At 41.7% G+C, this 25,843-nt stretch overlaps 1 protein-coding gene across 3 annotated transcripts in view; it reads left to right on the top strand.

Annotated features, from left to right (window-relative positions):
* Positions 1-25,843, top strand: part of PID1 (phosphotyrosine interaction domain containing 1) — a 91,189-nt gene that overhangs the window by 46,766 nt on the left and 18,580 nt on the right. For 2 of the 3 annotated variants that reach the window (XM_055724000.1, XM_055724001.1), the window contains exon 3: positions 23,831-23,926. The exons of the other annotated variant lie outside the window; for it this stretch is intronic. In XM_055724000.1, coding sequence (XP_055579975.1) covers positions 23,831-23,926 — 96 coding nt within the window. The remainder of the gene's footprint in view (positions 1-23,830; positions 23,927-25,843) is intronic. 3 annotated transcript variants of the gene reach the window in all.

Below are 25,843 nucleotides of genomic sequence, written 5' to 3'. Positions count from 1 at the left end.
GGCCATGTTCATAGATGCACAGGCTGCTGGAATGTAGATTGTTGTTGCAATCAAAAAAATATTATGTCCTCTGAGAAAATAATGTCCTTTGTGTGCCACCCGTGTTTTGTCCCAGGATTAACCCTTTCTCCTTGTACTACTGCAATGTAGTCTGATGTATAAAATACATTAGCTTTGAAGAGGAAAGAATTTTTTCCATTCCTGGAGTTGGATATCAATGTCTGAAGCTAATAACTTTTTTTGTTTCATTAAAAGATTTTTTTGCACAGTTAACGAGAAGTTTGTAACAGTAACTATCTTTAGACAATACTTCTGGGCAATTTTAAGGTTGATGTATGTTATCTGTTGCTGATGAACTACCTTTGTTGTAATCTATTGTGAATATTTGACTTCAGGCTTGTGGTAATTCAGTAAACTTTCTTCTTTGAGATTCTAGGTTGTACAGGAATAACAAGTGCAACAGAGGTATGGTTCTTCTTATTTTTCCTTCTTTAAAATTGATCTGTCTCCTTAAAGTTTACAGTCTGGTTTGGAAAATCATTAAGTACTCCTAGGTTAAGAACTTCCCTTGTACTACTAACACAAGAGTCTCTGGTATTCACCTTTAATCATTTCACAGCAAGATCCTATTAAATGATACGTATTGTCATAGAAATAAGATACTGAATTTCACAGCAATGTAAATTTGGAATTAAGTTTATCAAGTTTTATCAGTGAATGAAAAACTAATGTTGAATTGGTAGCATCCTGTTAACTCGGATAGAACAGAATACTGTTTTATACCCACTGAGAGTATGGTTTATCCCTTTCTGGAGCTGATGTTCATTTGTCTGTTACATGTCAGGGTTGCTTTCTGATTGCTAGAGCATAGCACGCTGCGGGGGCGGGGGGGGCGTGGAACTGATGAGTTAATCAGCTGAAAGATGGTCTTAATTCATTATACTCTTCAGGTTTTTTTCACCTGTAAGGCCAGGCCATGATGACATAACCTGATTAAAGTGCTCTCAAGATTTAAATGGTGTGGCAGTGACCTGCACTTGAAAATAACAAACTTGGGATGTGGATAACCTTAGATTTAATAGGAGCCATAAACATTTAATGTAGAAGGAAGCTACTTCAACTTAAATTAGCAAATTTTAGAAGAGCAGCAGGTTGAAAGTGTCTTTATAATTGTACTTAATAAAATTTACTGAAGATTCATTGGATTGTTAGCTGAGAAAGATTTGTCAATTAGTTATTTGGTGGGATTTTTTTTTCATCCTCAGGGACTTGTTTTATTTCAGTGTTTGTTGTGTTTTCCCCTTGTCCCCCAATTTATTTTTCAGTAGCAGAGAGAAAACAGGAGGGGGGAAAAAAGCAAGCTTCAAGTCAGAAATAGATTTAAATTAATATCTTCAAAATCAGAGAAGGATCTGTGTAAAGACTGGTATAGTTGAGTACTAAATCGGGAGAGATGGTAAGGAAAAGACAAAATAAAGTAAGGTAAGATAATATGTGTCTCATGATTATTTTGAGAATATCATTGAAGCTGATTCTAAGTATCCTCTGGGACAGGATGGGCAGAAGACAAACAGTTTCTAGTTCTTTATGGAAGCTGCTTTTTTGACTGAGTTATCTATAGGCTGGGAGTAATTCCCCTGTGCTGGTGTCTGACTCATTCTTACAAATAGCGCAATAATACACTTCAGCTTTGTCAGCTATTTGTAACCACAGCGGCCAGAATCCCTACGGGAATCATTGTTAATGGGATGCAGTTTTGGGGTTGGCTTTGCTATGGTATAAATTGGCATGCATACTTTGACTCGATTGCCATGCTAAGTTGTATCATCTGAGAATGTGGCTTTTTAGTTTGACATGTGGCTTGGGATTCCTAATGATTGAAAGCAGTCTGTTAATGAAATCGAAGTCATTAAGTACAGTGTATGTGAATCAGTGCTGTTTGTCATTTGTTATTAGGCTGAAGTGTTAAAAATATTAAGTAATTCTTGAAATTATTTTATGAAGTGACTTGATAGTGATTTAAAGACAGGTGTTTTCACCCCAGAGCTTTGCCTCGGGTTGGTTCTGAAGGCCTTCATACAAGGCCAGCAAACAGTGTGACTGATTCCCAAGTGGTAGATGTGATATACATCGTATATGTAAGTTCAGTCTGGAGTAGTTTACAGCACTTCCTTAAAAATCCTGAGGATAAACTGAATGACTTTAGTTACTGATGAACTGCTCTAAGGTTTTTGTTCTGCAAGATTTTCCTTATCTGTGTATATAGATTTTTTTTGGTTTAATGTTACCACTTTCATGCAGATAGTGGGCTTCTCCAGGGTGAAACTCGTCCCAGAGCAAGGGGCCAGCATGCAGCTATTGCTGTAGCTGTGCTCCCAAAGGGGTTTAACGTGGGGCGGGCGGGTGAGCGTTGGCTGGAGTGGGAGGCACGGCCCTGTCAGCAGCTCCATGCCACTGTGCCCATGGGTGTGGGTTGCCCCTGAAGTCCTGCCTGTCCCACCCTGCAGCAGCCCCTGAGCGTGGGGACAAGTGGCATCAGTCCTGGGTGTGCCACCGTCGGAGCAAGGGGCCCGAATTGCAGGCCAGCAGCTGCTGGGCGTTACTGGGCAGGGTGGTGCTGCATGGCCTCGCAGTGCAGGTGCCTCTGAGCCATCACAGCACCCCAGGAACGTGCTCCATGATCTCCCGCCTGGCCCCAGCGGGACCGGCCCTGGCTTCACACCACACTGTCTGATGCTGGTGTGATGCACTTATTTTTTGAGGGGGTGGACCTAATAAAAGCTGGCAAGAAAGACATGGTGGGGTTTCTGTGGCCTGGTCATGCTCAGGAGATGGATTTGTGTCAGCTTTTCAGGTTCTCTGTGTGGTAGTGTCACAAGTGAGTGAGCCTGGGTTTAAATAGGTAAATAAATAAATGGAAATCAGACAGAGCCCAGGTTCAGGACCTCTTTGCGCATTGCTGGGGTGCTCACACCACCTGTCAGGGATGGGCCTGCCCCTGGCCTGGCACACCCAAGGCCCTTCGCTGGGGTCTGCCTCAGAGCTGGGCAGGCGGGGCGGAGGGGTGGTGCTGCTGTGGTGTCCTGCGTCTCCATGGCTGCTGGCCCTCTCAAGCGGAGCAGGGTGGTTTTTGTGTGTTCTCCACCTTAAGGTGGCCCCATCTTTTAGGGTGGTCCCTCCTGCCACCTGGGTGTGGAGGGGGATGAGGCTGAAGACCCATGCTGGCCTCTGTGCTCTGACCCAGGTTTCCCCAGGGCCTCGCTGTGCCCCACAGCAAGGAGCCAGGGCTGGTATGAGACAAGGCCTGAGGCTCCTGTGTTCTCCAAAATGTCTCACTGTCCTCAAAATGGGTAGCTGCCTGTGCCCAGGGGCTGTGGTATGAGCACCTGCAGCTTTTCTGCAGCCTCTCTTGTCTTGATAACTTAAGTCAACAGCAGTAAACCCTTCCTACCTGCCCCCCCCCCCCCAAAAAAAAAAAACCAAACCAACCCACAACAAAACCACACATCCAAAACCCAAACAAAACCCAACTAAACCCCAAAAACCAACAACCAAACGAAAGCCTGCTGAGGTGTCTAGGTGGAGGGGAGGCCTGAGCAGCCATCCCTTTCCTTAATCCCCCTTCTTGGCCCTTTTGAGTAGGCTTATGTGTTACTGTAGGCCTGAAATCAGACATTGGTAACTTGTGCCTGTGTGAAATACTCTTATCAAGTGTTTATGCAGTGGGAATTAAGTTCCTATCATTTTGGACAAAAGAGTTTCAATTTGAGTTCTCCACTGACACTGGAGGACTCTGTGAAAGTCTGTTGTGAAACCAGAGGAGAGAAGTTTAGGTAATTTAGCCCCTGGGCTTTGTAGCGTGAGCCTTGTGAACAATCATGAGGCATTCTTGCTGTCTCTGTAAATTTGTTAGTGTGCCCTTGTTTTGCAGTCAAGTCGTTATCTTCTGCCATGTGACTCAGCATGGCATGGCTGATGGCTGCCTTGCTGGGGACGGATGGAGAGCAGCGAGGTAGGGGCAGGCTTGTGATGGTCAAGAGCCCTGCTTGACATCTGTGCTGCAAGGCAAATGGCCAAGGGAGGTGTATCTTTCAATTAAATATTAAAATACTACTTTGCAACACAGTAAGATTATTTTTATTCCAGTTAGCTCCTCACTAAAGTGGTGAATTTTATTTTAGAGTGAGACATAGAGGTTATGGTTACAGAGATCCTTCTGTAATATTCCCCCCCCCCCCCCCCTTTGAATTAGGTTGCATGTTTTCTTTCCGTTAGCAATTACCTTCATGTCAGTATGAGCGCCAGAGGTTATAGAAGTGTGTGATGTTTCTCACCTTGTAGCAGCTTTCTGCATACCACCCCCTTTGCCCTTTTGACTATATGGAAACTATCAATGTGTCATGCAGGAAAATTTAAATGAGTGCTGTTAAGGTCCCAGACACTCATTCCAGAGCTGCAATTTCTTAAGAGCTGTCTGAGCTTTACCTTACGTGCAGCCATCACAGTCATGCCGACTGAAATCCTGCTAATTATTTTGGAGACATTTTTGTATGACGTGTCTTGAGAAAAGAGTCTGAGCATCTGTGAAACAGATGAAGTGAAAATTCCTCTGGCGTCTATCAGCAAACATAAGCAGGTGGAGCGCATCCAAGTTTCTGCAGCTGAGGGAGGGGCTCCAGAAAATATAGTCATTTGTTTGCACCACAGAGGGAAAATCAAAAGAAAAATGATTACTTATATGTCTTAATTTGATACTGCTGCATCATATAAGGCCAGTCCAGGAACAGCAGCTTTCTCCTTCATTTCAAGGGCTATTGTGACTCGATAATCAGGCTTGTGTAGGAAATGAAAAGGACGCTACAGACACTCTTAAGATGCAAATTGCTGAATATAGAGCTGTACACTGCAAATGGGGCTCATTTCTCAGTTTGAAGGGGGTTACAGTGTTTACACTTCTTGCCTGTGCAGGGTTAATCAAGGTAATCACTGAAATACATTGCTGCATCAATCTAATGGTAGTATTCCCGAAAATCAAATGGTTTGTATGTTTTAAGGCAAACCCCAGGAATTTGAAAATAAAAAATATGCTGCTGTGCCCACTAAAGAAGATGTATGTGGTAAGAAGCTGGTTTTGCTGCCCAGGATGAAAGGCCAGCTGGCATCAATTAGCACTTTATGCATATGCACTTTTATAGAAATAATTTTTACTGAGCAGGTCTCAAAGCCTTTTAGTGTCACTTAGTTAATCCTCGTAACAGTCCTCTGCAGAGCTGCACATGGGCAGAGTGGAAATTGGGGAGGTTTAAGTGACTAATCCATAGCTACACGATGAATCAATTCTGTCCTGTCCTATCTGTCTTTGCAAGACAGCACTACCTTCACTCAGAAAGGAATCTAAAATACAACCGAAGAGTTATGGCAATGGTTATGGTGGTGTGTTTTAGAACATCATTCATGAAGCAATGCCTTTAAACAGTGTATGGGATAGAAATAAGATTGTTTATTACATGAAGGACAACTATAAAGGATTAAGTAATTTGTATATTAATTGACTTCTCTACTTCAAGTGCATTGTTGATGTACTTGGATAATTGCACAGACAAAGAATGACATTTCCCAGTACATGAAAGGAAGCCTTGCCTTCTCAAGAAAAAAGAGACTGGATTTTTTTTTTAAATACATGCTTTCTTCTTCTAAGAGCATGACTATGCAGAAATGCAGGAGTGCCAAATTCGACCCTGTGTGTGAAATGAGCAAATAGTTTTCACTACTTTCTCTGAAGTTTGTACCCACTTAAAATGGTCTGCAGTCTGTTTTCCATAGTAGTCTGTAAAGGCCAAGAAAGTGCAATTAAGACAGGCAAATATGTGGCTAACTCAGTAGTTCCTCAGTGGCATGGATAAGCCTTGGATGAGAGCTCGGTACCTTGCTGTACAACTTTCTGGTGCTTGGGTTGTCTGTCGCCATCATGCGTGAGGTGAGGAGGAAGTGTGAGAGACTGCAGGCTGTAGTTGAGAGGGAGGTGTCAGAAATGTAATTCCAAAAGTGCGGGGCCTTTCTCTAAAAGATTCAAGGGTGATAAGCAGGAATTTTACTTCCCTCCCCTTCCCCCAGAAGATTATTTTAAAGAGAGCAGAAAATTAATAGAAAAAAATGCCTAGTTCCCTAGTATCTTATGCTCCTGTTGAAATTGGACAGTATATAGACAAATTATCCTGTAGTAATGCCTGCCTGCAGCCTTAAGATATGAATGGTGTTTCTGTATTTCCAGCTGACAGAAGGTATGACTGATGGTATAAATGAAGATCATCACTCTGAATGAGCTGGAGATGCTCCATGGTTTAACCCTGAGGTTTGGTTAAGCTGGTGTGTTGGTTCGTGTCTCAGGGCTATCTTTCTAATTGATTCTCCCAAAGCTGATGAGCTCAATAACATGAAACGTGTTAGGTGCATGTGTCAGGTGATGGTAGAAGTGCTGCCTGAATAGATGGGTATGAAAAGATGTTTTTAATAGAATGCTGGATATTCATAAGCAAATTCCCTGTTCATTTTATAGCAGTACAATTCCACAGCAACAACTAAACCTGTAGAATTGCTCTGATACTCTACCACTTCAGTATAAACCACTGCTTTAAGTTGCTCCGAGATCAGAGGAGTGTTACATGAAAAAACACCCTACATGTTGTGTAATACAGGAGACACATTGTTCATACTCTACCATAGTGAAATCTGTTTTGTATTTCTTTTGCCAAGTGTCCAGATCATATAAATGATTGTGGCCATCGATGTATAGCACAAAGCAAGCCATGGTCTTTTCATGTCTGGAACAGTTTGACATAATCAACATGTATATAAGATATTTAAGAAGCTTATTCACCATCTTAAAAAAGCTATGGCTCAGGCTGCTATTCCCAGTTGTAAAAGGCAAGGATCTTTAGCAGAAAATGAAACCTCCAAAAAAGCCATGCATTCCTCTCAGATAATATATATTAACTTAATCCAGTGTTTCATTCTTCCCCTTCTAAACATAAAAGAAGGGTAAGATAGCATTGGTCACTGCTGTCCTGGTCCTCTTAAAGTGTGAGTAATGCCTATAGCCCTGGCTTGTCCCTGTGTGCAGTTACCTTGCACACCCAGTGAATGCGTTCGGGGAGGAGATGGGTGTGAGGGTAGTTTCAGATTTTACATCATTAAAAGTGTATCCCTGTAAATCTTCCGTTCTGAGCACTTCTTGGTAAGGGCAGGCAGCTTCACTTTAGATTTCAGATTTTACATTGAAAATACAGACCCTAGCCATGTAATACTGTCCACCTCTGAATTATTTTCTAGAGGCTATACAGAAAAACTAGGAGAGTGTTTATGCTGATACAGCAGTACAGTCTGGTATTGGTACCATGAGTAAATCCTCATGGTTTCCTTGTGATGATAAATGAAGTTATTTGATTTTACCAAAGTTTTGGTGAATCAAAATTGATTTGCCTGGTTCACTTCAATATGGAGGGATGAAAGAAGTAGACATTGTTGTCCTCCCCCCATCCCTCTCCCCCCCTTTTCTTTTTTATAAATGATAGACACTGTTACAGTTAACTTTGCCTACATTTAAGCACAAAACTTGATCAAGTTTCATGTATTTTCTGGGGGTAAGATATACATGCAAAAGGTTGTATGCACACAAGAACAATGCCAGTTTACTATGTGATATTTTTAGCATCCTTCAAGACAACTAAAATGGGCACCTGTCTCAAAGCAGATCAAGGCAGTCTTACAGGACTGTGAGCAGTATGGATTTGTCTTAGACAAGCAGCATTGGCTGGAGATGTTACTTTCACATTTATAAACAGTCCTTTAAAGAAACAACAAAATAAATTGGAAAATTATTTAAATCAATCTTTTGGAGAATTCATTAAAAATGAAAATACATTATGAATATTATAAGGATCATTTTCCTTCCTTTTTTCTTTTGAAGCCCACAGAAATAATACTATCTTGGGGCGCTTTTGTTCCTCTTTGCAGAGTGCCATGAAGAAAATCGGTTATTGCCCTTTTTTTCCTCTGTCATTTTCTTTAGATTGAATAGAGATTGATTGCTCTTCTGGGATAAGAAAAAACAGGCTGTGTCATTCTGCGATAGTCTGCGCTAGCAGCAGTGGAGAGTATGGAGCAAGCAGTTTAGTGGCGATCTTGATTATCAATGAATGCATATTCAATTAAGTCAATTTACTTACATTATTTCCTGTTCATACAGTCAGTTCTGCCGTTCTCTCACTGTCTGGAAGCTGCTTTTTAAATTGTAGTTTTAGATACAAATTTTAGTCCTGTTTGAAGTTCAGGATTAATCTTCCTCTGATACGGGTAGTTAGATTTGGCTGAAGGGTACTATTGCATTTTATGACTCCTGCTTATTTTTTCCTTTTCTATCCATTAAATAGCATACCTTTGACAAGCAGATGCTGACCTTGGCATTTTGTCAATACACAAGTATTAGAAGAAAGAAAGATAAATTGCTCATTAAAGCTATTAACAAAAGAAGCTGCAAAGCAGATAAAGAAATTTGAAAATTCACAGTGATCAGCTATTTCGTGTGATACTTGTTTATTTTTTGATACTTGTATATGCAAAGTAGCCCAACAGGCACCGTATTAGTTGTTCACTAATGGAAACTCGCAACCATGGTTGGAGTAACTGCATATGCGGACACAGCCTGTTGGTGTTCTGTGTATTGCATGTCCTAAGTAGTCTGTAGAACAGAAGTTCTAAAAATGACTTAGGAGTTTGTGTCCAATTGCTTTTCTCACTCTAAAGAAATGTTTTTGTTCTTTTGTTATATGTTTTTATACTTACTTGCTTCTTGGCATTCAGTTCCCCATAAAATCAACATCTATGTTTAAAAATATTTTTTAAAGGCAGGCCGTCATAAAATGCATATGGATGTGGTGGTATTAATTTAAAATTGTATGTTCCAAAAAACCCACAGAGGTGAACTCATTTGAGAAACAGTCTATCTCCATACAACACAACATATATTTACCTAAAGAATGTTACTATCTCTAGTGGTATTACCAGTGAGAGAGGCAGGGGAAGTGAAGGATCATTCACATTTGGAGGAATGCTTTTAGTTTCATGTCATCCTGTGGTATGTATTTGAGATGTATGGAGAAGTACAAGCATTTTGGCTAGTCCAGGCGTGCCTCCCCACTGTCTGCATGTGCTGAAATATTTGTCTCATCCACACCTTACTTATATAGGGTAAAACAAATAGACCTGGATTGTCATCTTGTTCTGTATTTGACCTCCAGCAGTGGATGCCTTGAAGAAGGAGAGATGGAGAAGTAAACAAGAAGACAGTGCCTGCACCTGGTCAATTGTTACTGCCTAAAAGGGTGTGGGATGAAGTAGTTTGTGCCTGATCTCAGCTGGTGACCATGTTATGGATCCTTCAAGCATGAGATTTGATTACCTCAGGTCTTTCTGTTTGTGCTCATGTAACTGTAAATATAACACCTGCGGTGTTACCTAACTTGTAAAATGACCCAATTTTATAACTCTCTAACCAAGGAAGTACGCTTGGTTGGAAGAGGGAGCCTCTTTGTCTCAGCCAGTAACATCAGGCCAGACAAAGTGAAAGGGATTTTTCCAGCTGTGACCTCTGCAAAAGCTTATAGACAACATCTGCTACACACTGTTCCTCAGGTGGAGGTGTCCTGCTCTGCCTGTGCTGTTCCGAGTGTAATATATGATGCATACATGGCAATACAAATACATTCAAAGTTAAACAGATCAAAATGACTGTACCTGCTGGCAGTCTTATTAATGGTTCAGTCATGCAATCTGAAGGGTGAGTCTGAATGAGTGGCGCATTCAGATCAGGGCTGCGATACTTGAAATGCCTCTGAACCCGCCATGTTACGCAGAACGTTTAGAAGGATACTGCCAACCACAGGAAATACTTCCAGGTTCTTACTAGGTGCTTAGATCTTGGGTTACAAAACAAACATGAAATCCTATGCGTTTAAAACCAGATTCTCTGTATTTCTCTTTGGATGTAGTATCTACAGAAAATGTCATTTGCAGTACAAGGGCAATTTTAAAGTTTGCTTGTAGAAGGGAATATTGTAAATTATTGATAAATGACTGGGCCATAGGCATAGCAATCCGTATTTACAGTGCCAGTCCTGAGATGCAGGAGCACAGTTCAATTGTATTCTGCAGTAAATTTATGCAAATTAATTGTCTTTCATACTGATGAAAGCTGTTTTCACTCTGGGCAGAATGAAATGACTCTGATGTCTCATCCTGTTTTTTCCTCCCCTTTTCCCTCCACCCTGATCTCTGGGCACGCGTTCTCATTGTTTTTTCTTTTTTTCCCCTGCAGTTCCTTTCTGTATTCCAGACAAGGAACCTGGTTTTAATTTTCATGTGTCATGTCTGTCTCATAAAACACACACACTGGATCATATGACTGTTGTGCAATATTAGAGTGCTGTTGAAATGAGTATCACATAGAAGGACTTGTAAAGTCATCTTGAAATAAAATGTACTAAGTTTCAGTTTGAAAGGGGCAATAATTCCATACAGATGACAGAAGTAAAGATACACTGGCCACGAGTAACAAGTACATTTAAAACAGTCCTTGTGGCTTCAGCCCCAGTCACTGTCACACCTGGCCCATATGGCCCAGCTGAACATGGGCAGGTGGAGGGGGGACAGTCGCAGCCCCTTGGGTGGGACATGGTGGGACTGTTCTCATGTGCTGCTGTGGGGCTGCATTTGACACGAGGGTGGCCCTTGTGGGGTGCACAGAAGAAATCGGCCATCCAGCATTGACCCAAAGCATCATCTTTGGATCACAGTCAGTGTCCACTTATGAAACAGCTACAGATAACTTAGTTATGTTGTTCTGCCCTGTCCTAAGGCTCTGTGTGACTAATGATTTAATAAGGTTTTACTCTGCACATGCGAGCATAGCTCTTTGTCCCGTGTACGAGTTCAGTAACGCAGTTTCAAGAACTCTGGAAATTAGGCAAGGGAAGAAGATCCTTCATGGATGTGGGCTGTAGACTTCAGTGACGGGTGTCTCTGTAGGACTTGTGAACCAGGGATATCACTGTGTTATTCTCTCTTGCAGTCAGTGCTGCGTGTTTTTTGAGTAGGTTGTGGCAGCAATAATTACAGGAGTTTTAAGGTAAGTAAACCACATGACAATGCCTTTTTGCTCCCAGCCATTCAGACAATAATACGCTTCTTAACATGAGACCCCAGATGAGGGTCGTACAGGTAGATACATCTCTACTGATTACGTAGAAAGATGTGGGGATTTTAATGATGCGTGTTGCTGCTGAGTTGCCAAGCTGATCTGGGAAGAGCTTGTTTTCCTGGGACTCCTGTGGCCTCAACTCCACAGCACATACTGCAGCAGGACTCAAACTGTTCTCAGGCTTTTTGCTCTGGGAAGGTGAACTGGAGCCAAAACCAGACCCTCCTCCTCCTCCTCCACTCTCTTCCCCTCCTTTAGCTGAAGCAGCACAGCAACGAGCCAAGCTGACGATGATCTGAAGGATGAAAGAACAAGGGAAACTGTAAAACATGTAGGATGTTATAGAAGCAAGTTAAGAGACTGCCAAAAAAAGCAATTCTTTCTACCTAAGTATGAACCTGTTGTGCATGTGCTTTAGACACAACGCAAAACAGGAGGAGAGAAGCTTTTGAGTGTCCGCTTGGAGGGGAAGGGCTGTGCAGCTATGTGATGACTAATCAGCCATCATCATTTTGGGGCGACTGTTTCCTTCAGAATAATTTTGTATTCCTGTCTCACAGAAATACGAACAGGGGCAGGAAGGAGTTCACAGAGAAGTCTGTTAACCGGGAGTGCTTATATACAGTCTCCTCTTGTTAGTGCTGTTATTACACACATCTGTCTTAATTGAGGAAATGTCCTTTACTTTTCTCTTGTGCTGTGTTTCCTGATTTGCTGTCATCTGCACGTGTTGAATTATAGATAGCTGTCATGAACAAAATAACAAGGCATGGTCAGCAAGGTCACCCACACTGTCATGTTTTTCCTGTCGACTTTCATGGGCATGGGTTGGGGTACGGCGTGAAGGGGCTGGAGCTGAGCAGAATATGTGCTTTATGTCTGACATGCCTGCTGAGCTTCGGTTGGCCCCTGTACTCTTACAGACTGCTTGTTTGGTTATAACGGCTGCTAGCCCCTCTGCTTTGGAGCTTGTCCCTTCTCCACTGTGTTGCTTTCAGATTGAGAGCAGAGGTGTGAAAAGTACCCTTTACTGTTTCTGGACATGCAAACCAGCAAGCAAGAGAAAGATCACAGTCTTCCAAATTTGTATGAGGCATCATTCATTTACTGCAGAATCACAGGCCTGTGATACCAGGGGGTGAGACTGTCCTGCAGTGACACAGCGCAGAGAGGCTGGGGCTGCCAGTCTTCAGTCCATGGCTGAGGGCTGCTGCTGCTGTGGGCTTTGCTGAGAACTTTGAGGTATTTCTTCCCAGCACACGCCAGCTAGGAGGGCTGAGCTGTTTGTCTCCATGTCTGTCCCTGCCCTTTGCTGAACCCTGCTGTTGCTAAGGCTGGCACCCAAACAGACTGTGGAGCCAGAAGCAGGAGGTTTTTGAGATCATATCTCATGGTCCTGAAAACCTCTGGTTTTAAAACACTTAATTTTTGGTAGCTCTTGCAGGACAGTTTCCTAGGGGAAAACAGTGCTCAGTGAGAAATATTGTCTGGGCAGAAAATGCTGATTAAAATACAGCTTTCTTTATGGAGCTGCTTTAATAAGTAGGAGGCAGTCTTCCATGCCATGGACTGGAAGCAATTGTTTGTCAAGAATAGGAGGTTTGCGTTTTTGACATGCAGCTCTGTTTTTTTAGAAAGACTGTAGTTGGTGTACTGCGCTCTGAAAAGGCAAAAGCAAACAGAAAGGTCATGGCTCTATCTTCTTCCTCCTCTCCAAGTTTAGGAGAGGAGGAGGGAGTGCAGCACGCAGGTTTCCAACCGACCAGAACAGGGTATGGCAGCAGCTGCAAACACTTCGCTTTCGGGTGGAGAGGTAATTTCAGCACTTCTGTGCTGATGTTTTGCAAACTGCAGTTGTTTCAGAGGCACTTTTTCCACATGTGCATACTTGGACAAAGCAAAATATTTTTGCTTAGCATTCTTGGACTCCCCTTTGTGCGTCTCTTGTTGTACAGAGATTCTTGGAGTTCTTCAGGCTTTTTGTAGAGTTTCTTTGCACTGACTCAGAGGAAGATTTCACATATATGCTGGCAAATTGTAGTCTGACAGGCTGGTGTAAACCTGGAGTTGTGCCAGGGCAGTAACTGAATCAAAATCCGGCATGGAATTACAATGCTATTTCTAGATTCTGAACTTTCCATGATTTCCTTCTAATTTGCTTTATCTTGCACTACATTATGTTTTAATAATGCTCAAAATAAAACAGATTTATTTTTATAGTGGTATTTTTAGAAGAATTATGATTTCGACTAACTATTTTTACATCTGGGTCTGTGTTGCGTATGTGCTTACTCTCTCCATGTTACTCCTTTGTATATCTAAGGATAGGAGTATGCCTGTGACGCTCTGGACATAGTGAGAGCTACCGATGGAGAGAGCATCCATGCCTATTCTTGGACCTTTTCTTCCATTTTCTCTTGCTGAGGATTTTTGCTTTGCAAGACACATGGCCATCATATACCCAGGAGAGGTGGTGTTTGCAGGCTGCATGAATGTATGCTAATGCAAACCTGCAAAATAGCTTCTTTTAGGGTGCCCTGTATTATTTCTATTTCAACATGTTCTGGCTGCTGGAAATGCAGGTTGTGAACATGAGCTGTCAGTTCTCTGTGTTCTTTGGCATGCAGTTTTGGATCATGGTAACCAATTGCAACCACATTTAGAAGTCTTTTTTTTTTTTTTTTTCCCCTTTCTTTTCTTTCTTTTTCCTTTCTTGTTTCATTTCCCCAAGTTGTGGCTTAAGCGTGCCCATGGATCACAATGGTGGAATTGCTTTATCCCAAAGCACTGGGGTGATACTATTGGGCTGTCGAAATGAATAAACCTTAGTTGGTTTGACTGTAATTTTGCCTTATTTATGGAGTGATTCCTAAACAAAATACTGAGAATAATTCATATTTAATTTTAACATTCTCCTGTCTCAGAAAATATCAAAACCCATCCAGAGATTCAAAGCTACCATAACTATAATGCCACAAATCTGTTCACTCTGTGTGGGCTAAGATGAACACATCTTCCCAGTATCTTTGTAGTGGTGGGGCAGAAAGATCTGTTCTTTGGGTCACCCTTGCAGAGGTGACAAGTAGAGACAACTGGAGGTGTCCTGCAGTGCACAGTAAGGGTATGGCAGTTTATTTTTTTAATGTTGCGTTTCAAAATGAAGAGGAATATGGTTTCTGTTATCAGAGTAGGTATTGCCACATATGGCCAGATGGCTTTCTTGCTTACTGGGTTAGAAAAGGAGGTAGGCTGTCTTTCTAACAGATTCAGGAAAATGAAAAGTAGAAATATGAATATTTAGCAGATAAGCTGCATTTGGGAAGAAGAAGTATTTTTTTTTCCTAAACAAATATTTACTTATTGTTTTGTATTTCTAAAAAAATTAGTTTGTCTTTTGATAACAATTTTAGGTACCCTTTCTGATTCTCATGGTTGAGAAAATTTGTTGTAATGCTTTGTTTTGAAGACTTTTTGAAAAAAAAAAAAAAAAAGTGTATTTGTGTATATGTATGTATATATGTATAAACGTTTTAAACTTGTTTCAGTAGCATGAAAACACTTTTATGGAACCCTTTCCATTTTCTATTAGCAAGTTTACTGTGGGTTTGTTTGGTCTCCCTCCTCCCCCCCCCCCCCCCCCCATTAATTTGGTGTCAAATTTGTTATGAAAATGTCCTTGTACTTTATACCAGTACATAAAGTAATGAATTGGTTTGGATTAAAGGATTGGCCTTATTAGGATCGTCCTTTAGTTAGTGATTCTTCCATACAAAAGTCTGCTGAAGACAATAGAAATTCTGTGCACAGACCCACTAGGGGCCTGGGCTGCAGCGGCCTCAAGGAAAAATCCTAAATTCTTTTATGATTACGTGTTTTGACTATAATGTTTCACTGTTGTCTTTGTAATTTAGCCATTCTTACAGAAAGTTAACAATATTTTTTTTTGCTTGGATCGCTATAATGATTTCTGCAAAGCTCATTGAGTTTGCTTTCCTATGTGGTTGTGTCCCATGTGGGGTTTTTAATTTTGCTCCAAGCTCAACCTAAACTTCCTAATTTAAATAGATTTCACATCAAAGTCATGGCAAACACAAATGTTTTCCTTGGTTCTTAATGACATTACAAAATTGGCAAAACATTATTTAACCATGGGCCTGCGTTCCCCATCTAAGGAGCGGTGCTACCAAAGTTACCTGAATTTGCAAACTTTGGTGGATAAAATAATGTTGTTTATAGAGATTGAAATAAGCAAGTGATGGAGATTTGGGAGAAGAAATTCATCAGGGAGAAGCTTCAAAGCATTCTTGAGTCAACTCCTGGTTTTCTAATCCCTTCTACCAATAGAGGTCCTTTTGATGCACACTAAATTACGCTTATCAATTGAAATGGAAATCTGTTATTTACGTTAGGGACTGATGGTTATCAAATAGGCATCCGTGATGAAAGACATACACTTCAAGGAGCTCATCTCCAGCAGCTTAACAGCAAAGCATTGATGGTTTTGTCCCTGGAGCCAGGGAGGACTGAGGGTGTTCCTGAGGGCACCCCATCTCTGCTGTGTTAACTGCAGTCTAACATGTCTCTGAATTTTCCACCTTTACCCGAGTGGAATCAATTACTCTTTCTGTCAGAGCAAATCCAGTACTGCTTGAAGGGTGCCTGAAGGACCGGTGAGGCATTCTGATAATTGCAAGGATAAATTGCTTTCCTGCTTAGCTGAGGAATCCTTTAATTATACTGTTGGAGGCTTTGCATGGCAAGGGCAGAGCATCAAGGGGGTGTAGAGCTTCAGCTGGCTGTTTGGGCCAAGCAGCATCAGCTGCTGCTTGGGGACTGGACACACTTTCTTCTCTGTCTATGCCTACTTCTGTGCAGTCAATGCTGTGGATAGGGAGTCACAGCAGGCAGCGGGGAAGTAGTCAAACTACAGTCAAACCAAACCAGATTTTAAAATGTCCAGTAGGAGAGTGTAGGAAGAATCTTAATCCCAGCAGATTTCTATGTCAAATCCGCTTTCAGTATTGCATGGGGAGCAGGTGTGAATGGAGCATCCGGAATCCAGTGCATGTGGTCTGGCTGTGGTCCTTGCAAGCTGATTTGTCCCAGCACCCCACCGCTTCACGCTGCCCTGGAGAAGAGGGGGGAAGCCTGGGGCTCACCTCTGCAGTGCATTTCCTATAGCAGTTCATCAAGCCCGCAAATGAACGGGCTGGCAGTCTGCTGCCTCAGCCACAGACCGTGGCAGAATATATTCCTATTTCTATGCAGTTCTTTCTAAAGGCATTATCTATTGAGCAGTTGGTTACTCTCAGTGGGAGCCAGAGATTTTTTTGGTGCAACTTCTGCAGTCTCACGAGGAAGATAGAAAACATATTAAATATTCTCTACCACTTTCTGCGGAGCTGCTTTCAGCATGCAGTTGCTGGTATGCAGTTGTCCTTCCAGTTTTTCTGTAGGTTGCCACCTGGGGAAATCCCCCTCTGCCCTGTTGCACAAGGCAGGGAGAGCACAGAGGATGTGACTGCACTGTCATCTACTAGTGAGTACCTTGCAGCCGGATTTGTGGATATCCAGCCAGTGCAGGAGGGATGCTGTGCTGCAGAGCGTGCATTGAAGGGCAGTGCAGTGAGGTACCCAGGTGCAGGGCTGCAGGGTTGGTGCTGGTGGGCAGGAGGGGAGGATGTGATGTGCTCATAGCAGTTTTCTTGACTGGGTGTCAAAAGCTGTGTAGAGCTGGTCAAAGACCATGAGCCAGGCTTATTTCAAAAAGAGGTTCCATTGTTATTTAGTTGTAATGTATGTTTTACTGAGTCAAAGCAATGTTATGGTCCGAATTAAGTTATCTGCCCACTTGGAAAATGCCCTAGTGTTGGTTTTACACTATCCTCAGTTTTTAAATTCTTAGCCATAACTCTCCAGGGAAATCCCCGAGGAATCTCTGCAAGCCTAGTTATGAAATCATGTGGCTTGTATTGATTTCCACAGGATAGATCTCTGATTTCCCATTTTATGTACTGTATAAAACATCTTCACTTACCTGTGCTGTCAGGGATGTTGGCCAGCAGTGAGATAATGCACATCTGTGGAAACAGATTTATTACTTAAAGTTTTGAGAGCAGGAGGCAACTGTATTAGTTGCTGTGATATAAAACAGCCCATACCAAAATGTTTAGGACTGCAGTGTGTTCTTTAGGGAATGTATAGGAGGGAAGAGCTGGGCTTAGTGGCAACCTTGTGCAGTAATTACCTTATGGCTCATATTTAGCCAAAGTGAATCAAATAACCTGTAATGATGAAACAGGGGTAGGACCATTTGTGACAGTTACAGCTTTAGTTTAACAGGTTATTGTGCATTAAATTATTTAATAACTAATGGGTCTTTATGCTACGATAACATCTGGTTTTGATTTTTTCTGCCTACAGTTCTTGGCTTTATACCAAAAGAAGATGCACCTTCTCTCTGACAATCAGTTGGATTTTCCAGCTGCCAAGTCACAGAGCAAGCTCATTTCAGACCTTAGATTTCTGGCTGTGAATCCAAAGTAATTCAGCTGATTTCAAAGAAGTTATTTCATATGTGTCTGCATATATATCTGATGGAAAGATTCACACTATCATCCCATGTAAAGAAATCTGGCCATCTCCCCATATATTGTACCGTATGAGCTAATCACAGCAATGGAAGTTTTATCTGTTTCAGTGCAGACCGTGATTTTTTTGTAGTTATCTTTCGCTCTGACTTTCCCTCAGGCATCCAAGTACTATCTCTCTAGAGGAGACTTCAGCAGCAGACATTAGGAATGGGGAAAGAGTCGCATGATATGAGTCATTAAATAGCAATAAAGAAAAAAAAAATGATAAACTAGAGCTGTCTCAGAACAGGAACCACCTATTGTGAATTTTCAAGATTTTTTTTGCTTTTGGTAAATGTCTGCTGCTCTCTCCAAATGGAAAGCTAAAACCCAAGCTGGTGAAGGTGCATTTTGCACTTTCACTATTAGTAAAAGCTTCAGTCCTGTCACAGAAGTGACTCAAATGTTCCTGTTTCATTCCTTCTTCATTTTCAGTTTCTTGCTTACCAAGATAGTAATTGCATTTGGGAGGGGAGGAAGGGCTGTGTTAGCAGCTTCATTTGACAGCCAACTTCAGTTCCTAGAGGGGGGGGGGGGGGGAAGACAAAACCCCCTTAAGATCTATCTGTTGCAGTGAATTATTTCTGCTGATTTGGGAAGGCTGCAATGCAGAGGGTAAAGTTGCATCCAGTCCCCAGTTGGAGCTGCTCAGAGACATTTGAGATGGTGGCTGAGCAGTGTCCTGGGAGGGAAAAATACAGGTGGTATATTTGGAAATGTCCTTGAGGGGCAGTTTAGGCAGAAGCTAGACCATAGCGGCTTGTTTTCTGAAGCTGAGCCCCTGCTGTGACAGACGCAGTACAGCCATGTGCTGTGGCAAGCTCTCCATCTAGCATGGTTGGAGCAGCCTTAGCAGCAAGCACTTCTTGCTGCACATCAGCCCACAGAATGTAAATATTTAAGGAGTCCTGTTGGAGAGTAAGCTCTTTCAAGAGCCTTCTGTTTGTAATAATTCACAAAAGTAACTTTCCTACTCTACAAAGAGTATGTGGTAGGTTCCTGTGCTTAAGCACTTTGCTGAAATCATATGAAAAGCATAAGGAGCTGGTGCATTCAGCTTGCTGCTACTCGCTAGGCGCTTGACCAGTTCAGCACAGCTTGCTGTCCCCACAGCAGTGGGCTCTGTGGGCTCGTCATAGCCCACCACTGCCCTCCTCAAGCACGAAACTGGTTGGACTTCAGGCTCCCTGAAATGTGGTGGTAGAACATGTCATATCTCAGGTGTGTAGCTCACCTGATCCCAGCAAACCATGTCCCCCTCTTTTTTTTTTTTTTTTTTTTCATTTTCAAGTGCTGAAAAACACAGGATGCTGCTGCCTACAGATGGTCACTGGTCAGACCACATTTTTTATTAGGACGCAGGGATTTTTGGAATGTACTGCTTTTGATACCTTTGAGGGCAAAACCAGATGATGGCTTTGTAGCTGGTGTGGTTGAAATGTTGACATCTTTTGGGGCTCTGATAGCACCTCCTCTGTGGAAGGATGATGTGGTTTCAGCACACTGTCACTGTTTCTAACCTTCTGGTTTAAGAAAATTGTGCTATAAAGAGCCTTCTGCATTCCAGAGCTGCCTCTTGTGGCCCTTTGTGCAATGAAACCATAAGGAACAGTGAGCTCCCGCATTTCTTACAAAAATAATTTGGGTTTTTTTCTGATGACTTTACCTTGTTTGGTTTTGTGTTGTGTTTTTTTTTTTTCTTTTTAAAAGGAAAGACATTTGTGCTGCCACAGAGCAAGCGCAGTTGTAGTGACTTTATTTTGTATCACTGCAAATATTTCCAGTATCCCAGGCTCAGCTGAAATGAGCAGTGTAAACATGCCGTCCAGTAGCTCCTGACCCTCTGAGGTTTTCCTACATGGGTACAAGTATCCCATGCAGCAACTTCTGCCTTTACAGGCAGTTTCTTCTTCCTTTAGACTGATGCCCATGTATTAGTCATGTCAGGGCAGGAGGCTTGCCCAGTGGTGTGGATTGATGCAGGATGAGTTAATGTCTTGTTGAATTAAGAATTTATTGTCTTTTCCTGCCTTGTGCTGTATTTGACAGTTGTTCACGGTCTGATGTCAAGTCATAATAACTTAGTATTTTTTCATCTCTTTAAACGAATGTGCATGGGTTATTGAAGAAGGCTGAATAATCAGCTAATTTGATTTGGTTGGGATTTATTCAGATAATAATATTTATCATAAATGTGCACTCTGATTAGATTTGTTAGATGTTATCATGAGCCCTTTACCCCTGAGAGAAAACAAGAGGTAAAAATGTTCTGGGAGGCTGGCCAGCAATTTGGAAATTTCATAGTAAAAATATGAATAATAGTGGATGTTTGACGTTGATATAATAAAATCTCATTTCTGTAGTTAAGAATTCCCATATATTGTGCTATCCAAGAGGAAAAGGAACAGTGCAACTAACTCAGGTGATTATAAGGCAGTTCTCAAATGTTCGTAGTGTTACTTGAAATTTTTCTTATTGTCTGAAGAATCAAAGATGTGGGTCATGCCTAAACTAATTTTCTCTTATCTTTTCGTTCACCACCTGCCTGCTGCATGATGCCTGTGCTGAATGTGAGTGCTCCTGCGTGGCTGCTGCTTCTGTAAAGAACCAAGAAGGAACACAAAAATCCCTGTTGCCCTCTCAGTGTCTGGGAGGCAGCTGAGTAAGAGGAAGTGGAGGTTTTCTGGTGGTACAGGGAGTGCTTTGCCCTCAAGACTGGCCAGATCGGAGTGATGCAAGTTCACCTCTGTCTTGGAGTTGTGAAGTACTGCAAGTAAATAAATAATAATTTGTTCTCCTGTGATGGTAGTGTAGCAGTGGTACCGTAATGAGATGCTCCCAGGTTTACAAGCTGCTGTTTTCCTGGCCCATCTTAGTTTCTGATTCCTTCTCGGTTTAAAACAGACATATCAGCTTAAGAGAAGAAACGGATTGTTCAGTTGGAAATAATTAAGTGAATGCAAGCTCCCCAGTGCTACAAGACGCGGAGTTACCTGCTGGTGAGGGTGGGTTACAGGTCTTTCTCTGTGCTTGGTGCATGTCTGTTACAGCCTGGTTCTCAAGCTGCTCTTTTTTTTTTTTTTTTTTTTTTTTTTTTCTGCACGAGAGATGAGAGGCTTTTAGAGTTGGAGGTTCTCCAGTTCACCAAGGGCATGTTGACTGCCACCAGAGTCCCATGGTCAGAGTTTATATGAGGAGTAAAAATGTTTCTTATTGTGTTAGGCTGTCATATAAGCAACTGCAAAATGATTGTTTCCAAATCCAGTATATTCTAAACTATAGACTCTACAAGACCTCTTGACTAGTGTTAGGTGTCTTCTACAACAAGTGTGTTTATATTTGGCCACCGAGTGGCACTCCAGACCCAGCAGCCTAAGATGGAAGGGTCTATTTCTCCATCAGGTTGCAAGGATCTAAAATACAATTATTTGCAAGTGTGTAGACACCATTGAATCATATTGACTTGCTGAAGGTTAAATTGCTATCTTCAGAAATGTTTTTATAATATCCGTCTTGACATTTCATTATCCCAGTACAATATAAATATCAAATTTGATTAGCTGTGAAGCAGCAACAAAAATAAACCAACATCTTTCCATCATTTTTACTTTAGAAAAATAGTAGTAGGAATCATAAAAAATAGCTGGTTGCCAAAGGTGGATTGAAGTTTAAAAATATCCATTGAAAATGGTATTTGGGTGGGTTGCTAGAATATTTGTTTCCCAATAGGTGCTGTTATGAAGAGTGGTGTTGTTGGAGGCAGATGTTCAAGCTGCTGCATCCATTGCTGGGTATAAGGGTATATAACCTATTGCTGTTTGGACAGTGCTAGTTTTCTTATCCAGCTTTAATGTGGCTTCCAAGATTCATTGTGACACTTTGAAATTGTGTTGTGCTTACAGGACCAAAACCTCCCAGTAGCTTGCCCAAGATCTGGTTTTTAATCAAGCAAAATGTGAATAAAACATCACATTTAATTGACCTTGTTAGCAAAACCATTTGTGGGCAACTGGCTGTATCCACGTTTTTATATTAAGATATTATGGGTCAAGCAAACCTCTAGTGTGAATCAAATTCAAGTTACCCTGAATTTGAATAGGGTCCTGTGTGCTGGAATTTAAGCAATGCAATATTTAAAACATTATTCAGTGTCATAACAAATCATCCATCATACTCTGTGGATCTAGAATTGTTTATAACCATTTTTATTACTGTGAACATTTTCTAGCTCATATAATTACTATTCAAATTACATGGCATCAATCTAATTCTCTTCTGTGAGATTAATGGGTAAATCCAGCCTACTGTTTTGCATATATAACTGTGAAGGCAGCTGTTGGAAGAGGAAGTTTAGCAATATTTCTGAATAAATGCACTTGATAGAGCTCCAGTTCCTAATGAAGATGGGATATCTCTGCAGCTAAGAAAGAATTACAGTTCCCTCTGGAGCATGCCTGCCGCAGAGAGCATTGTTAAGTTTAATGACTGGTTTTGAAAAGAGGAAGAAGTTGGTCTTCTCCCTCTGCGATCACTGCAGGTCGCTTCCGCGTTTCACATTGTGCGTGGTGGTGATCACACAGCCCCGGGTGGGGTAAGTGATTGCAGCTTCACTGACATCTGCACGGCTACAGATTTGCACTGGGCACAGACGTCTTCCAACTTTCTCTAAACAGTCTTTTAAATATCAGCATCCTGTGATGGGAGGCTGTATCAGACCAAGACTGAAATTTCAGTTTCAGAATTCTTTCTTAAGTCTGTTTTGTTTTGTTGGCTTTTTTTACTGCAAATGCCAATTGCATGTTCTGTTGACTTGCTATTTTCAGGAATCTTTGATTCTTTTCAAGTTACGTAAATTTATCTCACAAGTGACTGTGTACTGCATATAGGTACCCTTGGGGCCTATCTTCTTGTGACATTAACTGCTGTAGGGATTAGTATACAAACACTTCAAGAACAGAATCTTTGTGTGCTTTCTGGTTTGTATTCAAGTTGCAAAGAAGGCCATTACTTTCTAGGCTGTTGCTTAATTGAGATAAAATTAAACATTATCGGCTGAAGTTATATTATTTTATAAGGGATTTGTACTGCATTATGAACTGCATCCTTAATAACTGATAATTGCAATCATTTTTGGAAGTGTGATGTTCCTTTTTCATGGTAGTAGAACTATAAAACAGGATTAACAGCAGTGCAGCAGAAATAGTTTATCCATTAAAGGTGTAAGATGGGAAGCCATTCTTCATTTGTAGCTTAAGAAATGAAGAAAACACTTCATATTTTCCTTCTAAGTAGCAATGGACTGTCATGGGATAATGTGTGACAAATTTCTCTTCAGTTTCTGTTCTTGAACCTGATTTCCAGTGCTGATTTTAGGGGTTGAAAGAGGCATTCAGGAAGGTAAGCCAAACATTTGGGAATTTTTAGTACCCCATCCATGTAACCTGATGGAATCCTTCACTTCTTTACCATTGGTAGTGCCTGATAGGTACACAACAGAAACATATATTTACATTTTAGCATTTAACATATGTAGGTTATAAAATGCTGAGCTGTTACACTTTGGTGACTCTGGATTTGGCTTTTTTAAACAAACAAAAGGTCTGATACTCTGCCCCTGGTCTGGTAGAGGTGCTGAGACCCCAGAAGCACCTCTGAAGGACCAGGTGCTGCTCCAGCCCATGTCCTGGTGACTGAGGAGCTCTGCCAACTGGTGCCAGGAGATAGCTCAACAGTGTGTGAACCCCATCTCTTGCTATCTGGGTGAGCACCCTGCACACCACCCAGCAGACAGGATGGGTACGCGGCCACTTTTATTCTAGTCTGATTTGAGTGAAGATGGCAGTAGCGTGGGCAGCTAGGGAGGTTGTGGGTGGTTGGTATTGGGGTCTTTGCTGCCACCTCTGCCTGGGGTGGTCCTGCTTACCCTCACCATCCTCCCCTACAGGCCAGCCCGTGGTGGTTAGAAATGTTTTGTGGGTGTCACTGGGAGCTGGGAAGGAGGTCACACTCATGCTACAGCTGTACCAATGCTTTGGTGATGGTAAGAACTTTATCTGACCTCTTGGGATTTCCAGATGTTGCTGGTTGCTCTGTTTTAGTATACAATGTTATTTTCCCTTCCTTCTCCTCCTCTGTCAGCCTACAGAGATTGCACATGCCTTGCACAATAACTTCTCTGCACTTAACTTGCTAATCTCACTTGTCCAAGCAAGTGTGTCATCTGTGTATGACCATGACCTTTCCTTCCTAAATAGGCTTGATCATACCAGAAGACTTTATAAGCCAGCAGAATAGATTTTGATCCCTTTGAACCCCTTTTGGCTTTGGTGCAACATGGCTGTTACAATGGTGCCTCAGCAATATTAGGGACAAACACAGTATTTATCCTGGATCTTGACACCACTGTATTGCATCACAACTTCACTCTCATGTGTTATGGGAGATGCTCTAGTAGTCCCACATGTCCCTACATAGCATTGATATACTACTGCACTGTACATAAACCTGGTGTATCAGGCATCTAGTTGCACAGATTTCCACACTGAAAATACGGTTTATGAATTCTTTTTTAGTTTTTCAGTAGGTCTCTGTGAATTTTCCAGGTTTACATTTCAGTCCAGGTGCTTTAATGCAAGTGGCCATGGACTGTGCAGCTGAAGAAGGAGGTGAGGGAGTAGACGTCAAAAAGGTTTTATCATTTAAAAATGGGGATTGCTTCAAAAGGCAGACAACAGTGTGCAAGAGACTGTGCTGGCTGCCACGTTACCGCTTTGTGTGCTCTGTCCCAGAGGTTAAAATTCTATTTTTTTCTTCCACTTCACAAATGCAATGACTGAGTTCAGAGTAGGTTAAAGCCCAGACAACCTTCCTCTTAGGCAATGGCTAGAAATAACTTTGGGGCAGTATGAAATACTTCAGATAGACGTTCATATGACAGCTTGGTATTCAAGCCATGAACCAGAGCCAGGACTTTGCAGTTGCTTCAAGTTTTTTTACTGGCTAGCTTATCTTGGTTATGATAGATCAAGCAAGACCATACCATAGGACTCATAAAGTTTTTGGAAAATTATTACTACTACTGTTGCTGAGGAGAGAGGACTGCTTGTTTTTCCCCTGTGGCATTCGCTAGCAGGAGTTACCTCACGTGTGTACCAGGGGCCCCAACTCTGCCCTTGGTTTTCTCCCTGGCCTGGATATTCTACCCAGCTTTTACATCTTTTCTTGTTCAAGAGTGTCAGGATCACATTTTCCTTTCAGCTGTTGCTTTTTTGCATGAGGTCATTCTGAGGGGAGCGAGGAAGAGCACTGCTGTGCTCTGCTGCCAAAACACCCAGTAAATTCACGTGGACTGACACAGAGCACTGGAAAGCCCAAGGTCATATATGCTCTGTGACCTAGGTGAGTTCCTGCTGTCTGTTGCTTTGCTGTCAAAAAGTTGGACACCAGTCTGTCTTTTGAATTAAAAAACAAACAAACAAACAACAAAACCAAAAAAAAGCCAAAAAGCCCCTAGTCATTTCTTAGTAACTTCAAGATGATCACCTGTTGGAAAAGAGAAATAGCTTCTTTTAACCAGAAATTCAGTGAGTTTTCAGAATAGGTGTTTGGTTTTCCAGCAGTACTATGCATGGGATAATGTCCTTCAGGTGTGATTAGGGCTTTGTTCATCTGAGAATCCTCTGCTGAGATGTGCATATGAAGTAGGAGAAACTGGGATTTACAAGAGTTTGCATTTCCTAGCAGGTTACATAAGGAGAGTGACTGTACATGTATGTATCTAAGTCAAAGTTTTTAAGTATTATGAAAGCTGCTGTGTGTGACTTTTATCCATCTATGTGGAAGGATTTGTGTTAGTCTTTTGTTGGTTCTTGCAGGATTTTTCCAGGCCTAAGGTGATGATTGTGCCATCTGGCAAAGTCCAGAGCTTTATCTCCTTTTCCACAGTTGCAGAGCACCC

Source organism: Falco cherrug, chromosome 11 (genome assembly GCF_023634085.1).
Source record: "Falco cherrug isolate bFalChe1 chromosome 11, bFalChe1.pri, whole genome shotgun sequence".
NCBI lineage: Eukaryota > Metazoa > Chordata > Aves > Falconiformes > Falconidae > Falco > Falco cherrug.
Note: the sequence above shows the minus strand (reverse complement) of the source record. Positions and strands in the feature narration are given on the sequence as shown.